Source organism: Diuraphis noxia, unplaced genomic scaffold (assembly GCF_037042655.1).
Source record: "Diuraphis noxia isolate RWA-SAM2 unplaced genomic scaffold, SU_Dnox_SAM2 contig0003, whole genome shotgun sequence".
NCBI classification, from domain to species: Eukaryota; Metazoa; Arthropoda; class Insecta; order Hemiptera; family Aphididae; genus Diuraphis; species Diuraphis noxia.
The window spans coordinates 509,329-532,103 of record NW_028301713.1 but is presented as its reverse complement, the minus strand read 5'-3'; the positions used below and the strand labels follow the sequence as shown (position 1 = coordinate 532,103).

The 22,775-nt window shown below is 26.5% G+C and overlaps 5 protein-coding genes and 2 pseudogenes across 5 annotated transcripts; 4 read left to right on the top strand and 3 right to left on the bottom strand.

Annotated features, from left to right (window-relative positions):
• Positions 1 to 1,068: 1,068 nt before the first annotated feature.
• Positions 1,069 to 5,829, bottom strand: LOC149056526 (uncharacterized; annotated as a pseudogene).
• On the top strand, positions 5,591 to 7,539 carry LOC149056525 (uncharacterized). Its single transcript, XM_089222797.1, has 4 exons — positions 5,591 to 6,627; positions 6,810 to 6,944; positions 7,016 to 7,212; positions 7,319 to 7,539. The coding sequence occupies exons 1-4, from the start codon at positions 6,589 to 6,591 to the stop codon at positions 7,473 to 7,475; spliced, it is 528 nt and encodes a 175-aa protein (XP_089078923.1). The 5' UTR covers positions 5,591 to 6,588; the 3' UTR covers positions 7,476 to 7,539.
• LOC149056524 (baculoviral IAP repeat-containing protein 7-B-like) lies at positions 7,297 to 9,144 on the bottom strand. Its single transcript, XM_089222798.1, has 2 exons — positions 8,640 to 9,144; positions 7,297 to 7,849 (listed from the first exon to the last, which is right to left on the bottom strand). Exons 1-2 carry the CDS (start codon positions 8,942 to 8,944, stop codon positions 7,552 to 7,554), a joined length of 603 nt encoding a protein of 200 aa, XP_089078924.1. The 5' UTR covers positions 8,945 to 9,144; the 3' UTR covers positions 7,297 to 7,551.
• Positions 9,145 to 9,959: 815 nt separating this feature from the next.
• Positions 9,960 to 10,490, top strand: LOC149056523 (KRAB domain-containing protein 2-like). The gene is made up of 2 exons (XM_089222250.1): positions 9,960 to 10,320; positions 10,396 to 10,490. Exons 1-2 carry the CDS (start codon positions 9,960 to 9,962, stop codon positions 10,488 to 10,490), a joined length of 456 nt encoding a protein of 151 aa, XP_089078376.1.
• Positions 10,491 to 10,553: 63 nt separating this feature from the next.
• LOC149056522 (uncharacterized) lies at positions 10,554 to 11,021 on the top strand (annotated as a pseudogene).
• Positions 11,022 to 11,518: 497 nt separating this feature from the next.
• On the bottom strand, positions 11,519 to 15,177 carry LOC149056521 (uncharacterized). The gene is made up of 7 exons (XM_089222243.1): positions 14,982 to 15,177; positions 14,742 to 14,915; positions 14,488 to 14,655; positions 14,343 to 14,405; positions 13,635 to 13,742; positions 13,329 to 13,591; positions 11,519 to 11,533 (listed from the first exon to the last, which is right to left on the bottom strand). Exons 1-7 carry the CDS (start codon positions 15,175 to 15,177, stop codon positions 11,519 to 11,521), a joined length of 987 nt encoding a protein of 328 aa, XP_089078369.1.
• Positions 15,178 to 19,366: 4,189 nt separating this feature from the next.
• LOC149056520 (uncharacterized) lies at positions 19,367 to 20,577 on the top strand. Its single transcript, XM_089222242.1, has 3 exons — positions 19,367 to 19,713; positions 19,936 to 20,060; positions 20,227 to 20,577. Exons 1-3 carry the CDS (start codon positions 19,446 to 19,448, stop codon positions 20,575 to 20,577), a joined length of 744 nt encoding a protein of 247 aa, XP_089078368.1. The 5' UTR covers positions 19,367 to 19,445.
• Positions 20,578 to 22,775: the final 2,198 nt, after the last annotated feature.

Genomic DNA, 22,775 nt, shown 5'->3' with positions numbered 1-22,775 from the left:
ATAATGTAGTAAGCAATTTCTTAGCTTTAGAATTAGGAGGACACTCATTAATGGGTAAAAATGGGAAATCATTATGACTTTTATGTAAATACTTAGGGTACTCGATATCAACTTCTAATATATACCCAACTTCTGAATCATCGGCAATTTTAGTGACATCGATATTGAGATCATTAACCCACTCAAAATCTTTGAAAGGCAATTCTGTTAACATAGATTTACCATACAAATTTACACAGTCAAGATATGTAATCCATGTGATTGGTTCATTCGAATTATAGTCCAGTCCTTCAATATTTGGTATATTTGCTTTAACATATCTTTTAGTTGATTGACAAATGCCCCCCCGGATTGAGTTTTCAAAAAAGAGGAGCATGTTGTAATCCTTTAACCTTTCCAATTTTACCTTAGTGTACTTAAGCATACAATCAAAAGCAAATCCAGGAGCAGTCATGTAATGAGCAGGATCTAATCTGAGAGTAGATAAACATAAGTCTCTAAAATTTTCAAACATGTCAGCCAGTATGGTAACGTCAGTCTTTAAATAAAGATCGCTATACTCACCTAAAGTCTTTATATCGAATGTTCGCCATATATTTTTAGCATGCATATAATCTTTATCGCTTATTTTTTCGTCTGTCAAAGAGTTATAAAATTCAGACTTTGATGGTAAGAAAGTATCATCTAATTTACTCCAACTATCGACATATTCATAAGGGAAGATTCCTTTTTGAGTGACTAGATCTAATGCTTTCATGGAAAAATTTTTAAGAGTTTCTCTAAACCTCAACTTATCTTCAGATAAATTTAATGCAAGTTTACTTAATGATTCGCTCATGAAACGGAATGTATCGACAAATTTAATACTAAATCTATGTGCGATTTCTTTACTAAAGGATATATATTTTTCTGACGAATTAGGAATAACGTGAATATCTTTATCATTACAACCAAGTTCCCGAATTATGAAATGACTATCGTACGATAAATTATGGAAGAAAATTGGTACGAATGAGGGGTTAATTATTTCAAAATTACATTGAAGACAAAGACATTGTCTATATTTACCAGTAAAATGACAGTGATCTCGAACTTTAATTAAATTATTATTTTTAAAATGTCTCGAACATTTTCCACAAAACTTAGTATTTTTAAAATTACTTTCTTCTTCTTTAGTTAATTTATTCATCGGTTTATTTGTTTGATAAATTTTATTAATATTATTTCCAATAACAATCATATTTTCCATAAATTTTTTTGCAGCATTTTCACCTCTATAAATTACCACCTTTCTCGGAATTTTGAACTGTTTTACTAGTTCTTTTGATATAACATCATAGTTAACTTTGACATAAAACCCATAGCTCATAATTTCATGTAAATGTGTAGCATAAGTTTTAGATTTTTCGTAACTATTAAATTCACTAGACTTATTTTTAGGAGTTAAAATACATTCAAAATCTGCATAAATAACAATTGGTATTCTCTGTGTATTTTTATAGTTTTTAAAATAAATAAAATCATCATCCCCCTTTTCAAACATTATTGGTCTCCCTAATTGGTTCTTTCTACAATTATGCTGGTGTTCACTCAACCCTTTCTTACCCCAAAGTTTGCTTTTACATGGCTTTTCACTAAAAGTAGTAAAACATCTTTTACAGATAATTAATCTGGAACAGTTTTTAGTTTTCTGACTTCTAATAAATCTTGAAAAATTTTTTATATAACAATAGTGTGATGTGTTATTATTATTAAACAAAAGTAGATCAAAATGTTTTTTTCTTTCAGTATTACAAATATATAGAGGGAAAATATGTTTTTTATCATTTAAACTATAAATATTAATTGATACATTATTTATACGTTCAAATTTTTTTATCTGACTGATTGGTGTAGGAAAATCTATACATTTAAAATCTAAGCCACTTTTTTTTTCTAACATTTCAAAATATTTCTTATTAAAATAAGTTTTATTTGAACGATTGTCAAACTTTGATAGTATTGAATATTTAAAACATTTAACATCATTATTTTTTACATTTATGACTGCTCTTTTATCTTTGATATATTCAGGAAGATCTAGATACGTTCCTCCTCTGAGAGGATTTACTATATTAATTCTCAATTGTAATGCATCTATTGTTTTAAGTGACCAGCCAGAAGCTTTTGCTAAAAAATCATCTTCTTCACTTAATAATTTATTGAACATCCCATTCAGTAATTTATTAAAATCAGAGGAATTACATGCAAGTGTATTAGAGGTTTTAAATGCTATATCCTGTACTTCTTGTGTGATAATTCGTTCATATACACTATCTACATATAAATTAAATTTTATAGATGTTTGTAGACATGATTCCTTTAACTTTGGAATTATTTTGTCTAAAGTATAGTTAAAAAAAAGTGTGTAGTCTAAAAATTTTAAATTATTCTTAACTATAAAAGTTTTTGAACATTTTTTAAATCTTTCAATTTCAAATATTCCTTCATCAGCATATGTCATTCGCTGACGTTTTGTCACCATTTTTCTTTTCATAATTAAGCTGAAAATAAATTAAATGAAAAAAAAAATATAATAAACAATAATAATATTGTAATCACTTTATTATTTTTTATAGTATAAATCATACAATATTCAGCAAACCTAAGCAACTAGTTTAAAAAAAAAGAAATTAAAAACTTAATTATTATTTAATAAATCATATAGGTATGATAAATGCAATATACAACTTTGTTGGCATCGATAACCTATATGATTAGATTCATCGTAATCACCTTTAATTTCTTTTTTTTTTTTAATAAATTTTCCCTAGTCGACTTCAGGTTTGTTTTTTTGATTTTAATATTAATATCGTTAATCATTTTTTTAAATTTTTTTTCTTCTCTTTCACCATATTTCTCATTTTCCACCTGTTGTTTCAACACTTCATTAATTTCTGTTTTGATGTATGATGTCATGTTTCTGCAAATTATATAGATATTTGCAAACTATCTGCTAGTAATAAAATATTAAAATAGTAACACACATCATCATTAAATAATAATTGTTTTTATTTTTACAAGCAAAAAAACATAGCTATAAACATTAAATTAAAATCATAATTTCTTAGAAAAGTAAATGTCATGAAATGTTTGACAACGTATCATCATATCCATACTATATCTTTCTCCATAACAGATTTCCATTTTTCTAACATAATCAATATATTTATTATCATATTTATTAAATATTTCTCTTTTTTCTTTTAAAGAAAACAATTTATCTCTTAATTTATTGATTTCAAATTCATTTGATGATGAACATATCCTGATTAAATAAATGTTATGTTTTATTTCTTTAATTTTTTTTATTAATTTCTTTCGTTTCTAATAGTTTTTATTTTTACAAGCAAAAAAACATAGCTATAAACATTAAATTAAAATCATAATTTCTTAGAAAAGTAAATGTCATGAAATGTTTGACAACGTATCATCATATCCATACTATATCTTTCTCCATAACAGATTTCCATTTTTCTAACATAATCAATATATTTATTACCATATTTATTAAATATTTCTCTTTTTTTTTCTTTTAAAGAAAACAATTTATCTCTTAATTTATTGATTTCAAATTCATTTGATGATGAACATATCCTGATTAAATAAATGTTATGTTTTATTTCTTTAATTTTTTTATTAATTTCTTTCGTTTCTAATATATTATTTTTATTATCTTCAATATTCCCTAATCTTAATGATTCCATGGTTTGTAAATTATATTGATATTTATTCATAAGTTCATCTTTGTTTTTTGAATCCATTGTCTGTAATATTATTTCAAATTCATTAATGTTAATACACAGTATGTTAAATCATAGAAACATAGACGGAAAAATCTAATTATAAAATATGTTAAACAACTGTATTGTATATAATATAATTTTTATCTGAATTAAATTAACTTTATAAAAATAAAAAATTAAGTTTAAAAATGTAGGTACACATATTATATATAACTGCGTATTTGTTGTGTACTAAATTTATTTTTCTCCTGTCTAATGTTAAATGAATACATACAATTTGTCATAGATAGATATATTTTTTTATATCTAATAGCAGCCAGTCTTATTGAATACTTATTAGAATTAGAATATTATACTACCTATTTAAATTATTAAAAGTTAACTCAAATTGAGATATTTTTATGTAAATATTGAATATTATACTATGAAGTTTAAAAAATATAGGTACACACATCATATATTACTTAAACCTGTGTATTTGCTGTATAATAAATTTATTTATTTTTCCCTTGAATAATGTTAAATGAATACATAAAATTTAATAAAGATAGATGGAAAAAATGTAATAAAATATATTAACCAACTGTATTGTACACAATTTAATTTTTATCTAAATTAAATGGACTTTATAAAAATATTATCATGAAGTTTAAAAATGTAGGTACACAAATATATATTACTTATAACTGTATACTTGTTATATACTAAATTTATTTTTTCCCTTGAATAATTTAAATGAATACCTACAATTTAATATAGAAAAACTGTAATAATCTAATATATTATTAATCAACTGTATTGTATGTAATTTAATTTTTATCTAAATTAAATGAACTTTATAAAAAGATATAATCATGAAGATTAAAATGTAGGTACACATATTAATATATATTACTTATAACTGTGTATTTGTTGTATACTAAATTTATTTTTTCTCCTGTCTAATGTTAAATGAATACATACAATTTGTTATAGATAACTATATTTTTTATATCTAATAGCAGACAGTCTTATTGAATACTTATTAGAATTAGAATATTATACTACCTATTTCAATTATAAAAACTTAGCTCAAATTGAGATATTTTTATGTAAATATTGAATATTATACTATGATATTCATGAAGTTTAAAAATATAGGTACACACATCATCTATTACTTATACCTGTGTGTTTGTTGTATATTAAATTTATTTTTTTCCTTTGAATAATTTTAAATGAATACCTACAATTTAATATAGAAAAAAAATGTAATAAAATATATTAACCAACTGTATTGTAAATAATTTAATTTTTATCTAAATTAAATGAACTTTATAAAAACATAATCATGAAGATTAAAATATAGGAACACATATCATATATTACTATAACTGTGTTCAATGTTAAATGAATACATACAATTCATTATAGATAGACATATTTTTTATATCTAATAGCAGACAGTCTTATTGAATTCTTATTAGAATAAGAATATTATACTACTTATTTCAATTATAAAAACTTAGCTCAAATTGTAATATTTTTATGTAAATATTGAATATTATACTATGATAATATAACATTTTTTTATATTATTGATATCAAATATTATAAAATAATAAATATTGCGTTCGGTGATAATATTAAGCGGTGATAGTGCTAACTGTTCTATGGTGATAGAGACGGTATATATTTTTAAGGTTATGTTCGTTAATAGTAGATTGCTGATGTGTAATAAAATGTAATTACTATCTTATAAATATGATGTTAACATTTTATCATATAATATATAAACATAGATAATATTATCATAAAACTATATTATTATAATGATGATGTGTTTAAATCATTGTTATTCTGTTTCTAGTTTTTTTTAAAAATAGGAGTAAAGATTAAAAGTTTTAATAAAATAATAAAATAGGTACTTACATAGTTAGTGTTGAAGTATTCTAAGTCTGACTGTTGACTGTTTTCTGAGTCTGGCTGACGGTTGCTATTGTTGTTGAAGATGTTTTTACGTTTTTGATGGTCTGTTCTGATGTAACTGTTTTGCTGGAGAGTCGAGGATGGTTGCTGTTCTGTAGCTTCTTGGTCTGTTAGAGCTGCTGGTGAACTGATGACTTTATGTTTAAAAATTCGGTGTTTTATACTAGAGTTTAACCCTCTCTTTGAACATTGAGTATTAGGTACCTCTCATAATCCTGAGATGATTGTACATTATATTACTTAATACCATTCTCTTTTGTCCATGTAAGAACATGTTTGTAGTCTTTCATGCAAATTCTTATTACATTATTATATGAGAAGTCTATTTGAATATATACATTCTAATTTATTTTAAATTATATTTGATATTTTAACCAGTTCATATAATGTCTTGTTCATATATAATCATTTTTTTTTTGGAAATGTTTTTTCAGGTCATTGCTATTAACCTTTAACGTTTTTATATCTGAAATCCGGTTCATACTAATTATTTTTTTGATTCTAATAAATGTTAATATTATATACATATATTATACTATTATTGCTTATATTACATATTTGTTGAAAAGTCTTTTGAGGTCATTAACGTTGTTATATCAAATCTGATTTTCAAGGCGGGTGATTATTTTAGATCCTGTTTCTTTAATAATTCATATAATGCCACTTGTGTTCATGTAAAACAAGTTTGTAGAAAGGTTTTTCAAGTCATTGCTATTAACATTAGCATTTTACATATATAAATTATTGTGGTAGTGGCTAATATCTGTGTATAAAAGCCAATGTAAAACCATTAACGTTCATCAGTCCTCAACACAGTCTACAACGCAGCTCAAAAATGTCTTATAGAACATCAATTATTTCTTCAGAATCAGAGGTAAGTAAAGTTTTTTTAAAAACCAAATAACAAATTGGAGGTCAGTCGTAACACTACTCAACGTTATGGTTATAATTATTAAGAAACATAAAAAAATAAAATATGTTTCTTTTAGATATCAGTTATAAAACCACTTGTACATTTTTAAATAAAAAAAAAAATATTATTTTTATGATCCATAGAATGAACATTTCAGTGAATCCGTTGACTCTAAAGTTAAACTGTTAGCATCAACATCTAAAACAAAAACCACTTTAAAACGTGGTGTTGAGAAGACGAATGAAAAAAAATCTACAAATAAGAAGCAGATGAAAATGGTTAGTTAAATTATTTTTTATTATAAATAAAATATATATATATATATATAAATTATATTTTTCATTTATAGAATGCATCATACAGAGACAATGTTGGTGATCGTTTAAGATCAGAAGAATATGATGAGGAAGTTTTCAATTCGCTAACTTTTCGACAAGGTGACGGTTTAATTACGATAAAAACTACATTTGAGGAGAAGCCAACAGATTACTGGGTGATAACACATTATAAATGTTCAAATATTGAAAATGTTCCGGTTAAGGATAGGTAAATAATTTATAATTAATTTACTTTTTTTAAACTATTGTTAATCTTTTTCAATAGGTATTTTTATTATCACTTCATTTCATGATTTAAAAAATAATAATTATAGGTGGAAGTTTAGTGAAGCTGGTGTTAAGTTGTATACAAGCGAAAAGTCAAAAGACCAGACATTGAATGTAAGCTTGAATCAGACCATGCAGTCAATATTTGACACGATGCTACAAGACCCAGGACGTCGTACAATCAAAAGTAAAATAATAGGCTAATTATTATATGTTTTTTTAAAAAATGAGTTTTTTATTGAATAAACAATACAATATATTATATAAATATTTGTTTATTTTATACTATTAAATCCTGAAGTATTAAGTCTGACATTGTATTAAAATGGTATTGTAATATTTCATATAGGAATGATGTGTCATCGTTTTGCAGATGAGTGTAATAACTAAAATCATAGTTTTGTATATACTGGTTTGTGAATTCATTTCTCTGACAACTGATAGGTAGACCACGGACGTCGTTTTTTATTAGATCGTAAGCTGTGTTAAATGTAGCTTGGTAACTTGGTAGACGTTTCTGTTTTTCTGCAATGTAGAGATCTACACAATGTTGAAGCTGTTTAAGTCTACATAAATCTATATGTGATAAAGTGATATAATCATCATTGATATGTAAAGTAATTGAACTCTGCTTAACATTAGTTGAATATGTAAAGTTATCAGATATTTTTGTTCGTCTACATCTGGTGTGTAAATTATTAGTAATTGAAATGTAATTAGATTCAGACATGAGTGTAAACCATTGTTCTAAGTTTAAAGTAATTATCTTCTTTGATAATTTACATTCTAATAACACAATAATCGAAATTTGTTTATTAATTAATAAACCGACTGTAACGCTCTTCTTACTATACGGACGAATGTCGAAGGTTGATTTTGATACGATTATAGGTAGAACCATGATGAATAATATTTATAGTAATGTTTCAGACTATCAATATGAAAAAATCTAGTATAATGTAACTGATGGAACATATACTTTGAACTGAGGTTTTTTTTCATCAGTAAACATATTATATACTAAATCTGTTGTAAAAAAAAAATGGTAAAAAAAATGTGAACGTACAGTTCAGTAGATTAGTGTGTAGTGAAGGGAGTAGAGGGAATTATTTATACTTACTTACCTGAAACATGAAATTAACTTATTAAATTAACCTAACGCACTAATCCACTGAACTATACGTCCACGAGATATTAGATTAAAAACTAACACATATAAGTTGTTTATAATATTTTTTTTTTATTTATTACAACATATAATGAAAAGACATGATTTAGCAAACGGTGTCGTATGACCTAGTTTCACAATTACAAATATATTCATTGTTACAATATTTACTTAACACTTTTTGAACAAACTGATTTCCCTTCATTAATAATACATATATACACTTTGGATTATATCTGCAATGTTCAATCCAAACGTCATCTTCTCGTTTCCAATTATGAAGAATAAGTCCACAGCAAAAGCATTCGACGATATCTTCTACTCCTGTATATTTTAACCCACATTCAGCTAGAGCATATTTATTTTGAAAACAATTTAAAGGAAAATGTTCAAAAGATCTTAATCTTGAATAAATTGAAGTATATCCTGGATGGGTTGGAACTGAATTATTTCGTATACGATGAACTAATGATTGAAAATCGCTTGTAAGTTTTGGTAAATTCATTTCTTTAATTAATTGAAATAATAACTTGAAAAACACAACTCGAATACACGACGGATCAGCAGTAACTAAATGTAAAATTATTAACTTGCAACTAAATAGTAGAAATTAAAATATATAAATTTTTAAAAACTAGAACAGTGTAACCAACATGATTAAAAACATAAAAACAATCTCCCTGTAATTTTTATAAAAATTAGCGATATTTGATTGAAAAAATTTTAAAAAACGGGGAAAAATAGTTGATACGGTAAATATTTTTGTGTAAGGCGCAAATAGGTGGACAATCTTGTGTAATCACCGTATTGTGTTACGCGGTAAATCAGAGTGCTCCAAGGGAGAATTTTCCCCTTGAAAAAAAAAAATTACCGTGGAAAAGCTGGCTGTGAACATACAAATATATACTACTGAAGATAATAATTTTTATTTGAGTACTGAAAAATATAACAAATGTGTTGAAGACGTTCTCAAGTTTAAGGCGAAAGAAAGTAAGCAACGCGCCGTGTGCAAATTATTAAAAAGATATGATGTCGTTAAAATAATGTCTCATAACCAACTTATTGTTCCATTGAAACCCGGCGAAACAAAAAAATTTACTTCGTAAAAAATGAAGATTTATTCGATATTATCCATGATACCCATATCAAAACAGGCCACGGATGACGAACCCGTGTGATTAGTGAATTACAAACAAAGTATAAAAATATAACTTACGAATCAGTTACATTATTTTTGAGCTTGTGTGTTCAATGTCAAAGGAAACAAAAAGTCCCCAAGAAAGGGATCGTGGTAAAGCCAATTATAAGTCGTGAACTTAACTCTCGATGTCAAGTTGATTTAGTCGATATGCAAACGTGTAAAGATGGTGAGTACAAATTTATTCTCAATTATCAAGACCATCTCACTAAATTTATACAGCTTAGACATAGATTGAAGAGCAAAACAGCAGAGGAAGTAGCCCTCACTTTGCTGCCAATTTCCCTCACTTTTGGTGCACCAAATATTCTGCATTCCGATAATGGTAGAGTTTTCTAATAAAATTATTATGGATTTGTGCTCGAGGTGGGAGGGTGTAAAAATTGTTCACGGTAAACCTCGTCATAGTCAATGTCAAGGTTCCATCGAAAGAGCCAATCAGGATTTTCAAAATATACTCAGGACCATGATGCACGATAAGAAAACAAAAAAATGGTCCGAAGCTTTACCATTTGTTCAATTCGCAAAAAACACTGCTTATCATCAAGGAATAAAACAAACACCGTATGAGGCAATGTTTGGTAGCGTTGCTAAAAGGGGCCTAGCAACAAGTTCATTGCCACGAGAACAAATAAAAGACATTGAGACCGAAGAGCAGCTTGAACAAATTTTACAGTCAATTGGTGAGTATTTACAAATTTAAATTAAAAAAATTAAATTATATAGATAATAAATTAAATTATTATTTTTATCATTAGATGATGATAACTCTGAGCAAGTGGAACAAAATGACAATGATATACAACAGCTTGAAACAATTTTACAGTCAATTGGTGAGTATCTACAAATTTAATTAAAAAATAATTTATCAATTTATTTTCTAATTTTTTAACTAGAATTAAAAAAAAAAAAAAACATGATTCAAAATAGAACAGCAGCAAGAATGGGACTTGACTTACAAGCTGAAAGAATGCTACGTTCATCAAGACAAAAGTTTACTCCAGCTAAACCTGGTGATACTGTTCGTATCCGAGTTCCTGATGTTGACCGAGGGCGTATGGATCCACAGAACATATTGGCAGTTGTCGTAGCTGTCGATAATGAATTTTACACACTAGGCACAAAAGAGGGTGTAATAAATCAATTATACACCCGTAATCAATTTTCTGTATGTAAAGAACAATTATTAACACCTGAAGAAGTTGCTACTGACCAATCCGTGTCCTTAAGGAAAGCTTCCACTTAGGTTTCTCAAACAGGTGGACAGGGTTACTTGAGATGCAATTGTAAGGCAAAGTGTGTATCGAATAAGTGTAGTTGTAGGTCCTCAGGAATGTTATGTAACTCAAAATGTCATAGTAGTTTATCTTGTTGCAACAAATAAATTTTAACAAATAAAATAATTTATGTTTAATTATTAACCTAAAGCTACCCAAATAACATATAAATATTGAACAAATATTAAATAAATATTCATTTTCCAATGTTCAACATTGAAATGATATTTTATTTTAATCAGATTTTCATTTGCAATCCATTTGTTTTCCATTAAATGAACCAAAAATCAATGTTATCTCTTTGGTAATTTTTAATATTAAATAAAAGTTTAAATTCAAAAAATATTCTCTGAATTTTTATTTAACCTATATCCAATATTTCTGAATGTTACGGCTATATTTAATTTCCATGAAAATAATGTTTTACAAACATTGAAATGTAATATTAATACCCGATTGAATTGTAATTAAATAACAATATTCATATTAATACCAGTGGTGCAACAATAATATAGCCTATAGGTGGCAAGGAGGTATAACCAAAATACTTTGGGTAGTTTAAGTACCATATAATAAGTTGTATTTTTTAAAGTTGAAAAAAAACTTAGGCGTTATTTACCTGAACATGAAAAAATCAGAGGTAGTTACAAATAAATTAATATTACCATTTATCACTTTTATGGAATATTAAAATTTTTTTTATAAAATATATTTTGGGATATAATAAAAAAAAATTAGAGCTTTATAATAATTGTGTACTTTAGGAGAAACCACTCATGTATTATTCATTCCCATTATCCTCTCAGAAGAACAAGCCTAGTTGTGAATTTACAACTATGATCAATATACAAGGTGTAACAGAAAGAACTGACTTTTGGAATAACTTTTGTTCTAATTAATATTTTTAACTTTTTTTTTATTTATCATTAAAAGACTCTAGAGCTATATGTAAAATTGATTTATTTTTATGTAAATTTTTTAGTACTGAAAATAAAAAATTTAAAATTTGATTTAAATTGTTTTAGATAAATTCAAAATAGCTAATTTATGAATCTGATTATAAAAATAATTTTGATGGTAAAAAGATTTATCTAAGTCAAGTAGTTTATTTTTTAGAATTTATTTGAAATATCAATATTTTTTTGATAAAATTAATTTGGTACCTAAATACTTTTTAAAAAATATGATTTTTGGGAATTTTCTGAAATGAGAATATTTCTTAAATTATTTAATCATTAAATAATATTATAATATATAATATTAACAATTTTTGTCATAGGTTTAATTAGTATATTTTTTATTTTATTTTTAGTCAGTTCTTTCTGTTACACCCTGTATGTATATATATATATATATATAATAAATTATAGGTAATGCAGAATAAAATCAACTCCTCAGATGAATGTATAACCATATTAATTTTTTATTCAACATATCTTATGCTAATTTAAAGAATTAATAATTGTTAAGTACATATTTTGTTCTTATGTTGATAATATTTTTCTGCAAATGGAGCTTGCGCCAAAATCGTGCGAATAGTTTCTTCTATTTCTTGATTTGTTGTGTTTTTGAATTTTGTTTGTTTCTTAACTGCTTCTAAATAAAATAAGTAGAAACATAAATAATAGTTGTATTTCATATTATATTTATACACATGTTATTTGTTAGATGTGTGTATGGTATATTTTACTAAAATTACTAAAACACTACCGATGTGAAAGCCTTTCCCAACGAACCTATTGTCTTTTTTTCTGTGGTTAAATTTATTTTGTATATATTATATATAATATATATGATACCGTAACACATGCATATATAAAATTTTGACAAATTGGAGAATGACATAAATAAGTATTTATACAGTTATATCATTAATTAAAGTATTATCAATATTGCAGTCAATAATAAATTACAATAAAATATTAATATTCATTCTGTTTTGTGTTCGGTATATGTATATATAATTTCATAACTAGGGCTGGGATGTTAATGCCCTAAAATATTTCAAAAATCTATTATAATAATGACTTTAAACCTGTTTAAAAACATTATATATACAAAAAAATATATCACAAGTGTATTTTTTATTTATTAGTAAGTAGTACATAAAACCAGTCATTGATGACTTGTTTTACCATTTTGGTATTTATTAATATAATTTATATTTCAACTACCGTCCGATAATATAATTTGAATTACTAGTACCAGTACCTACAGATCTGAAAACTTTTTTTTCCCTTTTCGTCCAGAAAATGAATATTCTTTTAAGAAGTTGTTGGTAAAGAGCTTTGCCATTATCCTTTTAACTGCAGCTTTAGCATTTTTTCCACCAATACATGAAAGTTAATAAATCTATAATAAAACACATTATTTTTTTAAATTTGATCACCTAAAATAAAATCTAAATAAAATACCAAATTTAATTTGAACATTCTATCTTCTAATGTTTTGTCCTCTAATATGGTCAAATCTACTTCGCCGTCTATAGGAAGTGGACAGTCTTGCATATCAATAACTTCTGATAAATCACTTTGATTCAACTTGTTAGCCTTTCCTTCAATCTGTTTTTCCAAACAGTCAATTCTTTCTAAGATTTGATGTTGTGTATGATTTACACTTTTCAGTTCTACTTTAATATAAACCAATAGATTTAAAACATGTTTCTCAAATTCATTCCCTAAAAAAAATAAAACAATTAAATTGTTGCATCAAATTATTACCAATTGACAAATCGTGGCTGGAAGATGCAGAATTACCAATTTCAGTCATGGTCTCAGATGTAGACATCTTGAAAAGCTGTTTTCGTACCGAACTATTTTTTGTAACAACTTACATAAAACCAATATATTAATAATTAATTAATATATATAAATATATACATATCGCATACTTTTGTCATGACGAGCATTGGGTGTGGATTTTACATAAAAAATGATATTGGTTAAATCATTGGATGTAGTGGTTTCCATGAATACTAGAATTATGTGTTAAAATAAATTTTCAAGTTATCATTTATTTATTTAATTAATTATCATTATAATACTCAATTTAGATACCTTTCACTTTTTTTGTGGACGATAACGGAGACCAACCATTTCTTCTTTTTTTTTTCTGGTGTAAGAGCTTTTGGTACATCTGTAAATTATTAATGATTTATAGTACCAAAAAACACACAGAAAGTAAATATTATCTTTAACTAAGTTATAATATAAATAAATTGTGTATCATGAAATCTAGGTACATATTTATTTATATATCTACCAATTTATAATACTTAATAAATAATAATAAATTTTGGTGGGTGATTTAAATTTTAGATATTAGTCTCTATTGGCATATTAAAAAACATATAATAATGATATAATATGCTTAAATTTCTAATGTAAAAATAAACATTTCATGATACACAATTTAAGAACAAAATTTACCGTCATCATAATCATCGTAATTTATAATGAACGAAGACAGGACTGTTCTAGTGTCTGCCACGACTATAGACAGACACTTAACATATGTTTGTTAAATAGCTGCGTTTAAATAATTATAAATATGTACTGTTGAAGCTATAGCTACCTTTCTGAAATGTTGATGTATCTGGAATCAAATTATCAAATTTTTGATTTTGACTGTTACACGGAGATGTGGTTTTATCATTTAATAGCAATGTCTGCACACCATATGGACTCTTTTCAATTTTGTCAAAACTTTTATTTACATTTAAAGCAAATGAACTTTTAGAATCTAAATATGAAATGAAAAATACAATGATTATTATTTCATTATTCAAATAATAAGTTCTATCTTATAAAATAATTAAAAATATAAACCTGATAAAAATGTTGGGCAGTCATCATCAGATTCTGATGAAATACAATCAGGCGATGGTGAATAAGTAATTTTTTTTGTTTTAAATTTTCGATTAGCTTTATTTTCACAGGCATCTGACAAATCAGAAGTCAATTCAGCTCTTTTAGCTTTAGACTTAGCTTCACTCAAAGATCCTAATCGAAGTAAGTGGATTGGATAACGATTATATTGTATCAAACAAATTAATCTTTAAAAATTACCAATGCCTTGGCTTAGCTCTCTGATTTCGAAGTATGTGAATTCTTTATCATTTGGAATGATTTTTTTTTCGATTAACCGTAATGGTTTTGTACAGCTTTTCAGCCAAGCACATAGATTTTGTTTAACCCAATTCTTCGGGACAGCCTCAACGGTATTTTCATCGAGGAAATATACAACAGAATAAGTGTTTTCCATAATTTTATCAGCTATAATAATGTTCATTAAAGCAAATGATTTTCTTATTATTTATGATTAATAAACTTTATACAATATTTTATTATTTACAATAACTTTAAAAGTCGACAATCTACCAACGGGTATCTAAGTGTATATTAAAAGTATTATGGGTATATATTTTTAAATTTAATTTTTACGATGTTTTTGAGTTTTGTAATTAATGCAATTCTTTTTACTAACAATGCAGTATTGGAAAAGCAATCTGAATATCGCTATCAAAAATATTTAACACCATATCTTTTTTCCAATTTCCATCAATATCAATACATATATAATCATCTAATAAGTTACTGACACAAGCAATTCCCAAAATTATACTATTAATAGGTTTTAAATAAAATGGTTATATGGTGTTAAACTTTTTACAAATAAAAACATTTTTTTTTTTTTTTTTTTTTTTTTAGCAGAATTAAAACAAATATTTAAGACTTTCATAATTATAAGATCACTACCATTAATACGACCGCCAATAAAGCAGTTAGCTGACGATTTTATATTTATCAAAACATTATTTCCTGAATAAATCTTAAATTGAGGAGATGAACAATCTTGTATAAGGGGTCCATCAGTGTGGGGTTTTCTAAAATCTATATCGCAGGTGGTTGATAGATTTTCATGGTGTGAGTTATTAAATGTTAAATATTCCTCATAACGTTTGATCGCCTGTTCTAAAAGTTTGGCATTACTTCTAACCATTTAAAAAATCTTGCATACAATTTTCAAATTGAAAACAAAATCAGTTATCAAGTGGGCCATAGTTTTTATAGTCATCACAAAGATGTAACAATGAATGAATATTATGTGATATAAATTCTTTGCCATAAAGTTCACCAAATTTTTGTACAAAGTATATCAAAAGGTTATTAGTAAAATCTAATAATTGGTCATGTCTTTGACTTAATAAAATAGTCATGGATACATGTAGACATAAGAAATGAGAATAAAATGGTTTACTTATAATTGACTTTAAAACTACAGGTCCACTATATAATATAAAAAATCTAAATTCAGTAGCTTTATAACGCATCACTTCATTCAATTCTCTAGGAAACCTGGCAAAATCACTTGTAATAGAAGATCTCAAATGAAGTAGTCGAACTGTAATATCATTGACTTTACGACTTTGCAAACGAGCTGAAAGTGGTTTTTTTTTATATTTCCCAACCAGAGCAAGATGATTTTTCGGACACAACCCAATAAAACACAATGAATATAATCGTTAGGAAATTTATCTACCATGTTAATACCAGGTATCTCTGTTAAAATTGACATGTCCCCTATTTGATAATCACCATCGTGCTTATTTACAAATTGTTCATGGGTACGTTTATGCCACATTTGTTATTTTATGTTTTACAGCCCAGTTAGATAATTTATGTAGTATGCTATCAATTAAGTTATCTCCGCTGTCCGATTCTGAACTTGAAATAATATCATCTTCAGAATTTAAAGAATTTTCTACATTAACATTATTAGCTAAAACAGAACCACTACTAATTGGAATTTCAAAATATTCTTTTACAGCAGTAGTTTCACTTAATTCCTTTTTATTTTCGACATTTGTAATTGGTGATGTTTTTTTTTTCAACATAAGCCACGCTACTTTTGCATTCATAATTACTATTCGCAATAACAAAAACCAAATCATCAACCTCTTCTCTAATTAATCTTCTTTTAGTAGATTTACTAAATGCATTTGAAGTCATTTTTACAAATATAAAATCATTAGTTACCTATAACAGCTATAATGCTATATACCAATTAATTTATAAATACTTTATACAAAAATTACTATGTATAATTACAACACTATTTTTAATTAAGTTCAATACAAACCAATAAACTACTTGAAAAATTTAATGTGCACACATGGAGAGCATTTACAATGAATATAGATTCAGAAAAAAATATTCATTTCATTTTAAAAAATAATGTGGATCTTGTTAAGTTATCTCAGTTATTTATTTTAAGAATTAGCTGGCTGTTTGGAAGAAAAAATGCCCAATAAAACATTATTTGTTTTTTTAAACAATTGTCCTAGTACAATAGTCTACACTAATAATTAACTTTATTATGTGGGTAATAAATTAAGTATAAACAACATAATATATAAATGTCAGTATGGAGTAGGCACCCTATATATTAGTATCGTCTATAGTAAAAACCTTATTAGAAAATAGGAGGATATATTTAAATATTAATTAATTTGTTCATAAGATAAAACTAGATATTTAATAAAAATAAGAATATATAAGCTAACATAATATTGAAATAAATGGTTTAACACTCAAATTTATTCAAGTAATTATTTAAGTATACAAATAATTAATTAAATATATATGAAAAATGTATTAGTCATCATAACACTCATAACAAAACAACGGAAAATATATTTCAATATAGGTAATAAATTATAGGTATTATACAAAAATGTTGTATTGTCAACTGTCACAAGTAAATTAATTATATATTATATTAAAAAAATGAAGTATAAGTAGATAGGTACTTAATATATATTTTAAAAATAAAACATAATTATTATGATATATATACCTATTATAACTTGTTATTTCACTTTTATACTTTATACCCAGGTCTCCTTTGATAAATCTACTGTGTCCCTTCCTGTTAAGCCGGGTAGTAATTTTGAATCCCAACGCAATATTGATGATTTATATTAAAAAAATTAGATTTTATAGTTTCAGACATTTTTCTCGAGCTCTTTTAATTGAAGATCTATTAATTATGTACTCACTAGTATTGACATTAAACGATTCAGCTGCAGCTGTAAGTAAATGCACAGCACCTCTGTCATTTATTTTGCATTTGTCTAATGCAGCCGATAAGCGGTGGTTTATAATTTCTTTTCTTGCTCGCTTGATTTTTGATGGGCCAGGACTTTCCAAATTCATAATTTCCTCTTCATCAGTTAAGTTTTCATCTGATACATAGTCCATAGACATAACTGTAACATAAAAAGTTCATAGAAACATTGTTTTTGAAAGTAATAATTTAAAAGTATTAATTTACATTAATTTTAAAAATATAATTATAAAATAAAATTAATATATAAACTACCTGTTGATGTTGATGCAATTTCGTGTTTTTCTTTCTGTTTGGTCTTTTGTTTTTCTTAAGACAATTTTCGAAATTCAAGACTGGTTAATTTTGAGTCTTTACCCATCATGCATCCGTGACGTCCTTTTTCACGTTGTTTTATTAAAAATAGCTTATCTTCGTGAATTTTTATAATATTTAATGCATTACTATGCGCAATGTCAAATAAGTCATCTAAATTGTCTTCAAATGTATTCATATTTTTTTTTGTGTATCCGTTTTTCTATTTTTATTTCTATCTAATCGCCTCCATTCGTCATAGAGTTTTTTAATTTTTGTTACGCAATTTGATCGATCTTGAGTATACGTGCTGTTATCCAAAAAATTTGACATTCATCAAACACAAGACTAGCGCTATCGTGTAATGTTAGTTTGACTGTACGCATATTGTAAAAGAGAACGCTCAAAATATATCTTTTTGATGGAAGCTTACTACCGGTTATTTGATTTTTCATAACACCGACCAAAAAAATTAACTGTCTTGGCATAATTAAATATGTAAATTAAAATGTATACTAAATGTAAAACAATATTAAACAATAGTTTAGAATAACACTACTATAATCACTAATACGTTTAACCACACCGATGTACACTCAGTGACTAACGGAAAATTAAACATGTAGGCTAATTTCATTTAGGTAATAGGTATTTAATGACGCCGATATTGATGACGATAAAGTAAAGTGGTTTGGTCATAAATCGTTTTTAACACATAGTTATCGGACTAGTGCGTGACGTAGGCAATAGACCTCAAATCACAATCAAATGGTCGTTGCGTTTTGTGTTTTGCGTTGTGCCTTGTGCGTTACTTCGTTTTGAGTGTTCCGTCTTCCGTCCAGACCGTTCGATAATCTTTATTTCTTTTCGTCAAATTGTTGTTTTATTTCACGAATTTACGAATAATCAACAATATATCCGTAAGTTTAATAAAAGTACCAATACACTATCAATATTATTATAGTATATTATATGCCTGTCTATTTTACAGTATTCGCTGTACCACTCAAAGACAAGATATATATTTTTATATACTTATTAATTGAATACCTAGTTAATTTATTATTGAATCTTTTAATACGCCAACAAATATTTTTAGTTGTTTCAATATGCCTGGAACAATGTGTGCAGTTGCATGTTGCAAAAATAATTTAAAAGCCACAAAAGCTTTATCAAGAGATGTTTCATTCCATACATTCCCAAAAGATAACGAAACTCAACGCTTGAAGACTTGGATTTCAAAAACAAAACGAGCAGATAGTTTTAATCCAAAAACAGCTCATATTTGTTCAGAACATTTTCTTCCAGATGACTTTGAACGAAATTTGCAAGCTGAACTGTTGAATATTAAAGTAAAAAGACAACTTAAAAAATCTGGTAAATTTAAAAAGCCAAAATATTTTATTTTATTTTTATTAAATACACGGGATAAACCCTTTGAACATATAGGTATACACATTATACATCTCTATTAAAATATATTGTTTATAAAGAACATCTTTTTTATAACAACTGATATTAGTACATTTTTTTTACCATTAAAGCTGTCTGAAGTATTAAACCTTAGTACTGATCCGTAAATTATTTTTATTTATTTAGCTGTACCATCTATAAAGCTATCAGTAATTGAGAAAGTTTCTGAAGGTTCTGAAAATCGTTTGAAAAGGATTCAAAAAAGAAATTTTCGATCAATAAGCAATAAAATAATACTTGAAAATCAGAAGGTAATGATTGATTTTTAATCTGTGTTTGTGTGTACTATAATAAATTAAATATACAAACCTATAGCCTTATCCAATTAGTTGTAATTTACCTATCAAACATAAACATTACCTATATTGATTTTCAATAGAAATATAATGCTAATTGTAGATGTATTTTTGTTCTCAGGAAGTAGAAAGTAATGATTGTTATGAACAACTGTCTACATCAAATGAATCGCTCTGTTATAATCATTCTGTGAATATGAATTCAGATAACCAGAGCAGAGAAAATGATTTAGCTCAAGAAAATTTAATAAGATCAACAGTACAAATAACAGCTCTAAAAGAAAAACTAGCATTCATTTCAGGTCAATTAAAAGAATCAAAATTACAATCAAAGAATTTGACAAAACAACTTGTTTCACTGAAAAAAACCAATTCTGAGGAAGTGGATAACAAAGTTCTTGAATGCCTTTTCTCAAAACCAAATAAATATAATTTTGAAGAAAAAAAAGAAAGTGAAGTGGACTTCAAATGAGATTTCTCAAGATTTTACATTGAGGTATTTAGGTGTACGAGGATATAAGTTTGTACGACAGAACATGCATTTTCCTCTTCCTGGACTTTCCACACTTCGATCATGGGCTACCAAAATTGATTTAAGACATGGTTTATTAAAGGATGTACTAAGGCTCATGAAAGTTGCTTCAATTGATATGACCAAAAGAGATTCTTTATGTGTAATTCAATTTGACGAGGTAAAAATTGCTTCAACTTATGAATATGATAAAAAATATGATGAAATTATTGGACCACACAGTCAGTTACAAGTGGTTATGGCACGTGGTTTGTTTGCTAAATGGAAACAACCAATTTATGTGGATTTTGATCAGAAAATTACTAAAGAACTCTTATTTAAAATCATAACTGAGGTATACAACGCTGGATATTTAACAGTTGCTTGTGTCCATGATTGTGGTGGAGCCAATATTGGGTTGTGGAAAGAACTGGGAATTTCTACCGAACACACAGAATTTCAACATCCCATTACCAATAGCAAAGTTTTTATGTTTGCTGATGGTCCTCATCTTTTAAAACTCATCAGAAATTGGTTTATTGATACAGGATTTATTTTGGAAAATAAAGATATTGTATCTAAATATCCAGTAACACAGCTGTTAAAAATGTCCAGTACAGAAGTAAGCTCAATACATCAACTTAGTGAGGATCATTTGACAATTAGAGGAACTCTACGACAAAATGTTAAGATGGCTGCCCAATTAATGTCAAGAAAAGTCGGCACAGCTCTTTGTCATTACTTACCAGGAGTAAATACCAAAGAAAAACAGGTTGCTCTAAGCACTGGTAATTTTATTTTGTTGGTTAATAATTGGTTCAATATTATGAATTCATATATACTTAATGCTGCAACACCAAATAAAAAACCATACGGTACTGAATTATTACTACAAAATGAAGTTCTAAATAATATTATTAAAGAGTTTACTACAATGAAATGTCTTAACCCAAAGAATAAAATAAGTGGTCTCCAAAAGGGTGTGATAATTTCTTGTAAATCCCTTCAACAATTATACCTATACCTGAAAGAAGAATATGACGTTAAATTTATTTTGACGCATCGTCTCAATCAAGATGCATTAGAAAGTTTGTTTTCCCAAATAAGAGGTCGTGGTGGCCTTAACGATCACCCTACACCACTAGATGCTTTATATCGTTTAAGAATGATTATTTTAGGAAAAAATCCTGTGGGATTTCATTCCAACATTTCTACTTCACGATAAGTACCATACATTAAAAAAAATATAAGCAATGCTAATAATAACCACCATTCAATACGTCTCGCTAGGTATTCGCGGTAACGATTCATGGGTAATTCATTATTATTTTACGACGTTCTGTACTAATATTTTTTTTCAATGTTTGTACAGTTGAACATCTTGACATTTTTTTGAATAAGATATTTTTCAAGTTGAGGCACATAGTTTGGGTATTGATTTCACTTCTGTAATAAGCTCCAAATTCTATTTTTTCAACCGTGGCCCTTTCGGGTACTTATCGGTTACCGCGGATACCTAGCGAGACGTATTGAATGGTGGTTATTATTAGCATTGCTTATATTTTTTTTAATGTATGGTACTTATCGTGAAGTAGAAATGTTGGAATGAAATCCCACAGCAATGCTAATAATAACCGATAACCGATAAGTACCTATGTTTATAATTATATAATAATATATAATACGAGTGAGAGGTCCGAGCGCCGAGACGAAACTTAATCTAAATTTTCCTCTGGAACAGTTACTGTTTCAATTGGCGAGGTCACTTCAGCAGTTTTGACTACTTTGGCAGTAAGAAAGTCATCTGGATCAACTTCATGGGTATTAGAATTGTTGATTATCACCCCAGGATTTTTTCCTAAAATAATCATTCTTAAACGATATAAAGCATCTAGTGGTGTAGGGTGATCGTTAAGGCCACCACGACCTCTTATTTGGGAAAACAAACTTTCTAATGCATCTTGATTGAGACGATGCGTCAAAATAAATTTAACGTCATATTCTTCTTTCAGGTATAGGTATAATTGTTGAAGGGATTTACAAGAAATTATCACACCCTTTTGGAGACCACTTATTTTATTCTTTGGGTTAAGACATTTCATTGTAGTAAACTCTTTAATAATATTATTTAGAACTTCATTTTGTAGTAATAATTCAGT

Coding starts and splice junctions, on each gene's coding strand:
- LOC149056525 (XM_089222797.1), top strand. CDS start 6,589: ATGTCTTATAGAACATCAATTATTTCTTCAGAATCAGAG. Junction 6,628..6,809: donor TTATTTCTTCAGAATCAGAG/GTAAGTAAAGTT, acceptor TATGATCCATAG/AATGAACATTTCAGTGAATC. Junction 7,213..7,318: donor AATGTTCCGGTTAAGGATAG/GTAAATAATTTA, acceptor TAATAATTATAG/GTGGAAGTTTAGTGAAGCTG.
- LOC149056524 (XM_089222798.1), bottom strand. CDS start 8,944: ATGAATTTACCAAAACTTACAAGCGATTTTCAATCATTAGTTCATCGT. Junction 7,850..8,639: donor ATATATGTATTATTAATGAA/GGGAAATCAGTT, acceptor TTTATCACATAT/AGATTTATGTAGACTTAAAC.
- LOC149056523 (XM_089222250.1), top strand. CDS start 9,960: ATGGTAGAGTTTTCTAATAAAATTATTATGGATTTGTGCTCGAGGTGG. Junction 10,321..10,395: donor ACAAATTTTACAGTCAATTG/GTGAGTATTTAC, acceptor TTTTATCATTAG/ATGATGATAACTCTGAGCAA.
- LOC149056520 (XM_089222242.1), top strand. CDS start 19,446: ATGCCTGGAACAATGTGTGCAGTTGCATGTTGCAAAAATAATTTAAAA. Junction 19,714..19,935: donor AAGACAACTTAAAAAATCTG/GTAAATTTAAAA, acceptor TTATTTATTTAG/CTGTACCATCTATAAAGCTA. Junction 20,061..20,226: donor TAATACTTGAAAATCAGAAG/GTAATGATTGAT, acceptor TTTTGTTCTCAG/GAAGTAGAAAGTAATGATTG.
- LOC149056521 (XM_089222243.1), bottom strand. CDS start 15,177: ATGGAAAACACTTATTCTGTTGTATATTTCCTCGATGAAAATACCGTT. Junction 14,656..14,741: donor CTGCCCAACATTTTTATCAG/GTTTATATTTTT, acceptor TTTCATATTTAG/ATTCTAAAAGTTCATTTGCT. Junction 13,592..13,634: donor CAGCCACGATTTGTCAATTG/GTAATAATTTGA, acceptor TATTTTTTTTAG/GGAATGAATTTGAGAAACAT.